The sequence below is a fragment of the Emys orbicularis genome, chromosome 13, assembly GCF_028017835.1.
Source record: "Emys orbicularis isolate rEmyOrb1 chromosome 13, rEmyOrb1.hap1, whole genome shotgun sequence".
Lineage (NCBI taxonomy): Eukaryota > Metazoa > Chordata > Testudines > Emydidae > Emys > Emys orbicularis.
In genome coordinates, this window is record NC_088695.1 from 15,150,382 (window position 1) to 15,162,323 (window position 11,942).

Sequence of the window (11,942 nt, forward strand, 5' to 3'; positions counted from 1 at the left end):
GTAATTTCCCCCCATTTCCTTTTCCTGCCCTCCTATTTGCTAGTCCTTCTTCTGGGTGCAGAGAATCTACCCTTTTCTTTTTCTTTACTTGCATCCAGTCTTCCTCAATGCTTTCCCTATCCTCATGGTCTAGCCTGGTTTCAGTTTCATTTATCTAGTCCATCTCACTCTGCCTAACCAGCCAGCAGCTCCTCTATCAGCCCACAATCACCACTGAGACAGCCCTGCTTCAGCCAGACCCTAAATACTTCCTGGTGCACCCATGAACTTATATAGGGTTAAGGAGCCAATCAGGGATTACTGAAACCATGTCAGTCAGATCACTTGAGGTGGAACATCCCATGATGTTCAACCACTGCAGATTGTGTGCTGCAGAGAGTAATCAAATTACAAGTAGCAATGTGGGGATGTTGGTTGCCTGGTAGCCTTATAGACCAGGGTGCAAGTCCCCCCAGGCCTTACATCACGCCTGTTGGCAGTGCTGCCCAGTCAGGTTCCTCTGTAAGGATGATTGTGTGCTTGGCAGATAAGGGAAGCTTGCCTATAAAATCCAACGTAATGGCCACCCCTAGATGGGTTTTCTGAAGATGTTAGGGTGCTGAGGGGCTCCTCCTTCATAACTGAATGGATAAGGGACAGGAGGCCTTGGGGAATAGGACACCTAGTAAATTATGGGGCTTGAGGATGCATGTCAGCTCTGTGTGGGTGTGGTCAAGGTCAGGGAGGTATTCATAGAATCATAGAATGTCAGGGTTGTTTTGGCTTATACAAAGATACCAAGACTTTCTCAGTAACGGTAGCCCATGTTTGGACAAACTTTGTCATGAGAAGAGATATGAGACAACATGAATCAAACTATGTGTGTCTAAATGGCTGCCCATTACTGTGGTCTTTCAGACCCATCAATATAGCAACTGAGTTCCTGGTCCAATTTGAGAGAGGTTGACATTTTGTTGAATCTTCTGCATAAAACTTATCCATAATATAGCCAAAGAATCAACATGGAAGCCAGCTCTATTCCTGCAACTCCATTATCAGATCATGGGGTTTCCTTTCCCCAAACTTCTTTGCTGGATTACAGTTTAAGTCTGTTTTCTCCAGTCATCTCTAAGAGGTGTTTTTCTCTTCTTCAGTTTATATTTTTCCTAGATACACCCGATGGCAAACACAGAAGGGGGGACTCAAACGTCCATCACAGAATTCATCCTCCTGGGATTCGGGGATCTCCCTGAACTGCTGACCCTTCTCTTTCTGCTGTTTCTAGTGATCTACATTCTGAGCTTGGCTGGGAACATCCTCATCATTGCTCTAGTTCTGTCTAATTGGCACTTTCACACCCCCACGTATTTCTTCCTGGGGAACTAGTCTATTTGGAAACCTGCTACACCTGGACCATCCTGCCCGGGATGCTTGCCAGTCTCCTGATTGGGGACAAAACCATTTCTGTCAGTGGTTGTATGACACTATTTTATTTTGTCAGTTTTTAGTAGATGCACAATGCTGTCTGCTTGCAGTGATGTCTTATGATCAGTATGTAGCGATATGCAATCTGCTGCATTATGCAGCCCTCATGAATGGCAGTTTCTGCCTGCAGTTAGCAGCTGGGTCTTGGATTAATGGATTTCTGGCTATGACCATAATAATAGTTCTTATGTTACAATCAGGGGCAGCTCCAGGCACCAGCGTAACAAGCGCGTACCTGGGGAGGCAAGCTGCAGGGGGCAGCCTGCCGGTCACTGTGAGGACGGCAGTTAGGGGTCCTTCGGCGGTGTTTCTGCGGGTGATCCGCCGTTCCCGCAGTTTCGGCGGCAATTCGGCGGCGGGTACGCCGAAGCCACAGGACCGGCAGATCACCCGCAGAAACGTCGCCGAATCCGCGTGACCGCAGACCGCCCGCAGGCATGCCGCTGAAGGCTGCCTGACTGCTGTGCTTGCGGTGGCAAAAAACATAGAGCCGCCCCGGTTACAATTAACTTTCTGTGGCCCCAATGAAATTGATCATTTCCACTGTGAATCCACAGAAATAATAAATCACGACTGCAGTGACACCAACCAGATAGCGCTTGCCAATACCATTGTGGCTGCTATATTAATTCTGCCGCCATTTGTTTTAATCGTGACCTCCTGCATGTGTATCATCGTCCCCATGCTGAGAATCCCTCCACCATCAGGAGGCAAAAGGCATTTTCCACCGGCTCCTCTCACCTCATCGTGGTGAAAATTTTCTATGGGACCCTAATAATTGTCTACATGCTACCAAAAACTAACACACTAAGAGACCTAAACAGAGTGTTCTCTGTCTGCTACACAATTCTGACTCCTATGGCCAATCCCTTCAGATACAACCTGAGAAACAGAGAGGAGAAGGAGGCCCTGAGAAAAATTGTCAAGTATGTGTAGATTTTACACAAATTTAGAAATCACAATTTTTCTTTCTTATTGTATTAAGAGAAAATGGTGAAACACAGAGCTGATTTATTGTTTTATAAAGACAGATTCTGGGTGGTCCCTAGTTCTGGCTAGGTCTTTGGGAATGTGCTGCTATAATATTTGAGCATGTACATATACTGATATGTGAAATCAATCAATATCTGAAATGTGAGATCAATCAATACCAGGTTTTGGACTGAAAAAAAAAACACAATCAAGGAGCGCTGGTTTCTGCTGGGAATGAGGGGAAGCTTTTCAAATCCAAAACAAACCAATATTCAGCCATTTGTCCCTTCTGGCCTTGGAGTCTGACTTCAACTTGGCTCTCCCACATCCTAGGGAGGTTATAGAGCAGGGGTGGGCAAACTAGGGACCGCGGGCCATTCTTATTCGGCCTGCAAGCTCAGGAGGGGGAGCGGGGCCGGGGGGGTTCGCCGCGCTCCACCCTGCGCTCCGGCTGGGGGAGTGGGGCCAGGGGGTTTGACGCACTCTGACAGGTGCTCCGGCTGGGGGAGCGGGGCCCGGCGCTCCGGCCGGAGGACCGGGGCCACGGGTTTCCCCGCGCTCCGCCCGGTACTCCGGCCGGGGAAGCGGAACCGGGGGGTTCGCCGCGCTCCTCCCGGCGCTCCGGCTGGGGGAGCGGGGCTGGGGACTTGCCGCGATCAGCCCTGTCCTTCAGCCGCAAGAGTGGAGCCCGCCACTCCAGCCGGGGGAGTGGGGCCGGCGTTTTTGCCGTGCTCCGCCCAGTCCTCCGGCAGGGGGAGAGGGGCCCGGCGCTCCGGCCAGGGGAGCGGGACCGGGGGTTTCGCCGCGCTCCGCCCATTGCTCCTGCTGGGGGAGCGGAGCCCGGGGTTTCACCACGCTCAGTCTAGCGCTCTGGCAGGGGGAGAGGGGCCTGTTGCTCCGGCCGAAAGAGCGGGGCCGGGGGTTTCGACGCGCTCGGGCTGGGGGAGCGGAACCGGGGGTTCGCCACGCTCTGCCTGGCACTCCAGCAGGGGGAGAGGAGCCTGCCGCTCTGGCCGGCAGAGCGGGGCCGGGGGTTTCGACAGGCTCCGCCTGTTGCTCTGGCCGGGGGAGCATCCCAGAGGTTTCGGTGCGCTCCGCCCGGTGCTCCTGCTGGGGCAGCGGGGCTGGGGGCTTGCCACGCTCTGCCCAGTCCTCTGGTTGGGAGAGCGGGGCCGGGGGTTTTGCCATGCTCCGCCCGGTGCTCCGGCCGGGGGAGCGGGGTCGGGGTTTTCGCCGCGCTCCTCCCAGCGCTCAGGCCGGAAAAACGGGCCCAGCGCTCCGGATGGGAGAGCAAGGCCGGGGGCTTTGCTGCGCTCTGCCCAGCGCTCAGGCCGGGGGAGCGGGGCCCTGTGCTCAGGCCAGGGGAGCAGGGCAGGGGGTTTCCCCATTTTCCGCCTGGGCCTCCAATGGAGCGGGACCAGAGGCTTGGCGCACTCCACCTGGGCTCCTCAGTGATGAGCGGTCATTTTCAGCACCATCTTTAGGGAAGATTCTGCACGGAAAACGCCTCAGGTCATTCCTCAGGTATGACCTCACCACCCCACCCAGCAGCTGACGCATACCAAATCCCCTCCCTGTTTCCTATGGCCCCACCCTTGAGTGGAGGGAAACCACACAGGGCCACAGCTGCTCCAGTCTGGGTTCCTCTGCACCTGGCTCAGCTTCCTTGTTGTCACACTGCCAGCAGGGCCTGTAGGAGTCCCTGGTACCACCCCATGAAGCCCCCCATGCGCCACCCCTCATGAGTCCTCTTGCCACACCGGGGTAAAATCCCTTATTATATACAAACTTTTAATGGACACAACCACGCAAACAGAACTCAAAGTACAACAGTAAAAACTTTATTTGGGGGAGGCTGGGACATAAAGTTGCAGGTGAGTTTACACCTGCCTCTTCTTGTCCACATGGAGTCTGGGATAGAGCCATGGCTCAAAATTGTCAGGGGCACTGACGCCCGACACATCCAGGCTAGAGAGAGGGCCCAGTTTTCTCACAGTGCTGCCGTCTTGTAAAACAGCAGTTCGAAATAAGGGCAGCAGTTAGGATTTTCTTTTCCCTTTCAAAAATGAGTGCTGCCAAAAAAAAAAAAAAAACGTGGACAATGACTGTCGGGTTTTCAACAAAGAATGGAATACAAAATATTTTTTTCACAAACGTGAACTCGAAGGCTGTATGCCTGATTTGTCAGGAGAGCATCGCGGTGTTCAAGGAGTACAACTTGGATCGCCATTTTCAAGGAAACATCCTAATTATGGCAGCAATTTAACAACTGAGGGAAGGGCAAGTAAAGCTGAGCAACTGAGTTGCTCAGCTTTTCTTGCCCTTTCCTCAGTTGTTAAACTTAAAGCTCAGTTGCCACAAACTTAAAAACTCAGCAAAATATTTATGTGCGACGGTCTGCAATTCAGGAAGCCACTACAAAGGCAAGTTACGTTCTGGAGTTTAAAATCGCTAAACAAAATAAGCCTTTTGCTGAAGGGGAGTTTTTGAAAGAATGCATGGTTGATGTTTCTGGCATGCTGTGCCCGGAATACCAAAACAAATTTGAGAACATTAGTTTGTCACGAAGAACTGTTACTCGCCGTGTAGAAGTGATTGATGAACATTTGGCTTCCTAAATGAACAAGAAAGCACAGGGCTTTACATTGTTTTCATTAGCTCTCCATGACAGCACTGACATTAAGGACACAGCACAGTTACTAATTTTTGTCAGAGGAATTGATGACAAATTTGAAATCACAGAGGATTTTTTATCAATAGAATCAATGAAAGGCACAACTAAGGGATTGGATTTATATGAGAGGGTGTCTGGGTGCCTTGAATATCTGAAGCTCTCCTGGAGTAAACTGGCAAACGTAACCACAGATGGATCACCAAATTTAACAGGGAAAAACGTAGGACTTTTAAAAAGAATTCAGGACAAAGTAAAAGTAGATGACCCTGATAAAGAGGTGATTTTTCTGCATTGTATTATACATCAGGAGGCCCTCTGCAAAAATGTCCTGGACATTGATCATGTTGTTCGCACAGTAGTGAAAACAGTAAACTACATAAGAGCGAGGGGACTTAATCATCGGCAGTTCATTTCCCTTCTTGAAGACACTGACGCTGAACATCAGGACTTACTTTATCATACAAATATCCATTGGCTAGACCTAGGAAAGGTATTGCTGGTATTTGTTATAGTTTCAATGGATAATATTGATGTTTGTTTATTTTTAAGCATTTTATTTTTATGGATTTAAATTTTCAGTTGCAGAAAATTATGGGGGATCAGACAGTGGGTGGGTCAGTCAATAATTATTTAATTACAGTAGATGTTGAGATTCAAAAAGTTAAAGCTTTATAACTGTTAAAACACAAATTGTTGACATCACATGTCAAAATATACAAAGTAAATATCCTTAAATCAAACTAAGCTCTCAAGCAGCATTTTTCTTTCTTTGCTGATCTGTACATTTCAATGAGCATCAAGGAAACATTTTTTTCATCAATTTGTGTGTTTGATAAAATCAACATTTACCAATAAAAATCTAATTCTTCCAAGCCTAAGTATAGTTGATTCTTTCCTCTTTTTTACCCTCTACAGAATCCTCCAAGCTCTCACTGATGATTTCTTACTTCTTGCTCACTATCTATTTTCCACAATAGACTCCCCATATGTATCCCTTACCCTGTGCTGCCATCTAGTGCATAATGTATTGTCTTTATAATTTGTGCTGCATGGCTATCTAGTAGCCATAGCACTACTGCTGCTTCCTTACTCTGTTCCTGTCCAGGGAACACGTTTCTATAGGTGTCCTTTTCTGTTACGTTACACTCAGCTCCTGCCAATAACACAACAGAGATGCCCTTATTCTCTGATGCCACCCAATGGCAATGTACAGCTGTCCCTTTTCACCATCCTTATCTTCCACTCTCACCTAGCAGTCATTAAACAGTATAACACCCTGTTCCCTCTTCCTTATCTCCTGTCATCTAGGGGTGTTCCCAGAGTAAAATGATCATTTCTCCTCTCATTACCATCTGCTGCTACCCAGTAGCCACTTTATAATACTGTTGTATCTCTGGCCAGGTTTACACAGAAATTTCCAGTATAGTAATGTTGGTTAGGTTTTTTTTTAATGACGCTTCTACCCCAGCAAAATCCCTAGTGTAGACCTGGGTATACCAACAAAAAATGTGCTCTTACTAATATAGCTTATTTCATTCAGGGAACCCATCTGTATCAGCTGTACAAGCAAAAGCACTTTTTGGCTGGTGTGGTAAAAGCCATGTCTGAGGTAAGATGTGAGGTTTTTTTTTACTAATATAGCTATACCGACACAGTTGGATGCAGTTATACCAGTGCTAAGGTTCCTTATACCAGTATAACTCCGGCTACGTTGACCCTACCAGCGCTGCAGCCAGGTGGCTGTAGTGTAGACACTTGTTACAGCGATGGAAGGGGTTTTTCCATTGCTGTAATAAAACCAGCCCTTGAAAGGTGGTAACTAGGTCGATGGGAAAATTCTTCTGTCAACCGGCAGTGTCTACACAGGGGTTCAGGTCAACTTAACCATGTCTTGGGGGTGTGAATTCTTCACACCCGTCACAACGTAGCTAGGTCGACATAAGTGTTCAGTGTAGACCAGCCTCATTCCCCTTCCCGTGGAGGAATCGCTCCACCAGTGTACATAGGCTGACAGACTCCATCACAGCCCGGGGCTGTGGCCCTGTTCATTGTCCAGCACAAGAAGAGGAAACGTGGAGTGACAACGTAAAGTAACAGTTCAGTTCTCCACCTGGATTGTGGGGGCCCCTGACATCTTAGTGGGCAGGGTCTCTAGCCAAGGGGGGCTCTGCAGGGCCTCTGCCCCCCTTGCAAATAGACAAGTGTCTCCCCAGCCCTCTACTGGTCCCAGGCTCCCGGGGAGCTCAGCTATATGCCCCAGCTGGGAATCCCAATTAGTTGATGGTGCCCAGATGGGTTGAATGATTCCCAGCACCTGCTCGCCATGCTCCTCTCCAGAACAGGGCTGGGGGCTGCCCTGGGGCAGACCGCCCTCTTACACTGTATGAAACTCCTTTATACAGACAGAGCCGCACACCCACTGCAGGAGCACAACTGCCTTAACTACACAGGGACAGCTAGAGAGGTGCAACGTTTGTGTGTCGATAAGCCCTTATTAGACACCCTCCTGCTGCTTCAGCAGAGACAAATGCTGGGAATTCTCCCTACAGAAACTATCCTCAGCTCCTCCTTTTTTGGCACCACATGGACACCAGGGGCCTGCGCTATAGAGGGTCTGGGACGAGGGGCATTCAGCTAAAGGGAATACTCCTTCCCGCTCTGAGCACTCCTCAACCCCAGGGTCCTGTCCTCTCCCATGGTTCCCAGGTTCAGTCCCACAAATATCCCACCCCATGGCCCCACCCTCATTTAGGCTGTATCCAATGCAATCTAGGAGAGTGAGGAGCAAGTGTTCCATGCAGTCCTTCTCCCCATGCAGTCCTTCTCCCCCTGCGTCCAGGCCGATAGTCACTCCTGTCCCAGGGCTAGAGCATATGCAAAGCTGCCTCCGTCTGGGCACCCAGGCATCCGTCTCACCCCAAAATGAACCTTAAACCAGGTATTTCCCTGTCTATCTCAGCTGCCGGGCTTAGTCTTGTAGGCATGCTCAGAGCACACCTAGCCCTACATAAAAGGGCTGGACGTGGGGCCTCCATTATAACTTTGAGCCTGGTGGTTAGGCTGCTCATCCAGGATGTGAGAGACACAGGTTCAGTTTGCCTGCTGGCTTAATCTTGGGTAGGCATTCCAACTTGGGTTTCCCACCTTTCAGCTGAGTACCACAAACCACTGACCTATTGGACACCCAGATGTGGGGGGCCCTCAAAATCTCCTGGTGAAGCTGCTCTGCTGTGTAAAAATAATTAAACATGCACTGGGGCAGACAGGGTGACTCTGCAGTCCTGGGTCTTGGATACTCACCTGACCCAAGGAAACCCAAGGTCAAATTCCTGCTCCACATCAGGCAGGGGAGATTGAACCTGAGTCTCCAACACCCTGGGTGAATACCCCCTACACACACACACACACACACACACCCCTTGGGGTTCAGAGCTGAAAATCCCAAGCAGAGATAAGTGCCTAACGAGGTGAGGGAGGGAGTTTGAAGCAACACCCCTTTCTTTGGCCTTTCCTATTGGCTAGTTTAGGCAGCTCCTCGCTCAGCATTCTGGTTTCTGTGGACCCAGTTCTTAACCACCTAACTCTCCCCATGCATCATATAGGGATCCTGGGTGCCGAACTCAGGACTGAGGTTCCCATCCACTAGCAAGGCACTAGAAGTTAGTCGTTGAGATACCTATGTTCCCTTCGTGGATATCGCCCTAAGTTGTTTTATTTTATATTCCAACTTTTAGTGTACACAATTCACCAAAATATCATCTACCCAAATTCAGCAGGTAAAAGACAGGTCAGTTTTATTCTGACTATAACGATCCTGGTCCTGACTCCTCTTACGTTTTTAAATCTTTGCACATCTGCAAATGTTACAAGCGCATGTCACCAAAGTCTGAGCGAGAAGTAAGGGCTACACAGCATCTGAATATCAAACAGCAAAGCAGCTGCGCTTGTCACCATTTTGAGGTTTCTGAATTCTCATACAATCTAGACCAGGGTTTCTCAACCTGTGGGTCGGGACCCAAAATTGGGTCACCAGAATGTTTCAAAGGGTCACGTAGCAGCTCCTGTCCCACAGGGCTGGCTGGGCGCATCTCCCTGCTCCAGGCACTGCAAACTCTGGGGCAGAGGTGGTGCTAGCCCATCGGGGGCCCTAAGCAAGAATATTTTGGGGGACCCCCACACACACCACACATACTAATAATTAATACGGGGTCCCCTTGAGCTTCTCGGGGCCCTAAGCAATTGCTTATTCTGCTTAAGCCTAGCATCAGCTCTGCTCTGGGGTCCCAGCACCACTCAGGTTTGGCCCAGCCGTCATGATGGCGGGGGTCCGGGTAGGCCAAATCTGAGTGAGTGGCGCTGCAACCCCATGAGCCAGGCCAGACCTTCACTCACACAAATTTGGTCCAGTCAGTGGGGCGGGGCCAAACCTGAGTAGCACTGCAATCCCAGAGGTTGCAACGCCCAGAGCCAAGAGCCAAGCCCAGCCAGCCCCACAGCACAGGAGCTGCAGAAGCCGCCACTATGGGGTGAGTGCCGGGCAGGACCCAACCCCCCCGGGGAGGCAGGACCCAACCAAAACCACCCCAGGGCCTCCACCCCCAGACTATTTACTGGGTCGCAACAGGCCATAAACACAAATGGGTCCCGAGTCCAAAAACGTTGAGAACCACTGATCTCGACACTTACTGACAATTTTTCTCAGGGCTTCCTTGACCTCTCTGTTTCTCAGGCTGTATATGAAGGGATTGACCATAGGAGTCAGAATTGTGTAGCAAACAGAGAACACTTTGTTGAGGTCTCTCAGTGTGTTGGTTTTTGGTAGCAGATACACAATGATTAGGGTCCCATAGAAGATTGTCACCACAATAAGGTGAGAGGTGCAGGTGGAAAAGGCCTTTTGCCTTCCAGTGGTGGAAGGGATTCTCAGGATGGTGGAGATGATACAAACGTAGGATGCCAGGGTTAATGCAAATGGGGACAGGGTGAATAAAGCAGCCAGGATGGTGGTTACAAGCTCTAGCTGGTAGGTGTCACTGCAGCAGAGAGTTATTATTTTTGTAGATTCACAGAAGAAATGTTCAATTTTATTGGGGCCACAGAAAGATAACTGTGACATGAAGGACATTGGTGTGGTGCCAGCCAGAAGCCCACTTATCCAAGACCCAGCTGCTAGCTGAAGGCATAAGCTGCCATTCATAAGGACTGCATAGTGCAGTGGTTTGCATATTGCTAAATACCGATCATAAGACATTGCAGCTAAGAGAGAACATTCTGTAGCCCCAAAGAAACTAACAAAATAAAATTGTGTCATACATCCCCTGACAGAAATGGTTTTGTCCCCAGTCAGGAGACTGGCCAGCATCCTGGGCAGGATGGTGGAAGTGTAGCAGGTCTCCAAGCAAGACAAGTTCGCCAGGAAGAAGTACATGGGGGTGTGAAGTTGCTGATCAGCCACAACTAGCGCAACAATGAAGATGTTCCCAGCCACAGTCACTATGCAGATTGCTAGAAACAGCAGGAAGAGAAGGATCTGCAGCTCAGGGAGATTCCCGAATCCCATGAGGATGAATTCTGTGATGGATGTTTGATTTCCCCCTTCTGTGTCTGCCATGGATTGTATCTGGGGGAGATAAAACAAACTCTCCAATATAACAAGACTACAGCATTTGTTAAACTTTAATAACTATCAGTTTAAAAGCATTTATATTCAAATGCCCCAGTCGCCTTCTGGCCACCAACCCAGATACTGGCTTGAGAACACAAACTGGGGCAGTGGCGTTCATACAATGGAGGTTGATGCTGAACTACCAGGCTGCAGAATCATTCTAAGGCTACATCTGCACTAGAAATCCTCTGCTGTAGCTGCACTGCTGTCGTGTAGACACTTACTACAGCGACGGAAGGGGTTCTTCTGTCGCTGTTGTAAAATCCACCTCTCCAAGAGGCGGTAGCCAGGTCGACTGCAGAAGTCTTCTGGTGACCTAGCAGTGTCTATAGCAAGGTTTAGGCTGGATTAGCTACAACAGACAGGGCATGAAATTTTTCACAGCCCTGAGCAATGTAGTTAAACTGACCTAACTTGTAGTGTAAATCAACCCTTACTCTCCTTCTCCCACCACATTACTATTCATTGTCATTATGAAAGACTATGAATAGTCATTTGGGCCGGGGACAGCCTGTGAAAGTGACTGTGTAGCCCAGTGGCTAGGGCTGTCACTAGGGTGTGGGTGAGACTCAAGTCCCTGCCCCAATGACAACTTAATTATTTAGTGGAACAGCTCCAAGAGGAGAGACTGAGAACACCCCTTAGCTCAATGCCTAGGGCATTTGCCTGCAATGTTAGAGATCCCTATTCAAATCTCTTCTTGTGTTGCCACAGTGGGAATAAAACTTGGGTCTACCCACACCCTAGCTGAGAGCCTTAGCCACTAGACTAAAGCTCATAAAGTAGCAACTTTACCCTTCTCCTCCAGCTGGTTTGTGAATCCTTTTCTTTGCTCTTGTCAAAATTCCTGAAACTCAAAACAATTTTTTATGGGACAAAATTAAGTGTTTCCTTTTGTTTCAACATCACAGAAACATTTCCAGTCAAGTTTTCCGTTTCGGCAACATCAGAACATTTTGATTTGTTTCAGCTCAACATTTTTTTTTTACTTTTCAATTCACCGGATTTTTGGTTTGACCAGAAGCAATATTGATATATATTATTTTTTGAAATTTCCAGTGAACCGAAAAACCCGTGATTTGCCCAGCTCTATCAATGACATTGGAAAGTGAGTGAGCAAAACTGACACAGCAATGTGCTGCTAAGGCAGATCTATACACAAATCTG

The 11,942-nt window shown here is 48.8% G+C and overlaps 1 protein-coding gene across 1 annotated transcript; it reads right to left on the minus strand.

Moving 5' to 3' along the window:
• Nucleotides 1-9,713: 9,713 nt before the first annotated feature.
• LOC135887493 (olfactory receptor 10A7-like) lies at nucleotides 9,714-10,721 on the minus strand. The gene has a single exon (XM_065415236.1). It carries the CDS (start codon nucleotides 10,719-10,721, stop codon nucleotides 9,714-9,716), a length of 1,008 nt encoding a protein of 335 aa, XP_065271308.1.
• Between the last annotated feature and the right edge of the window lie 1,221 nt (nucleotides 10,722-11,942).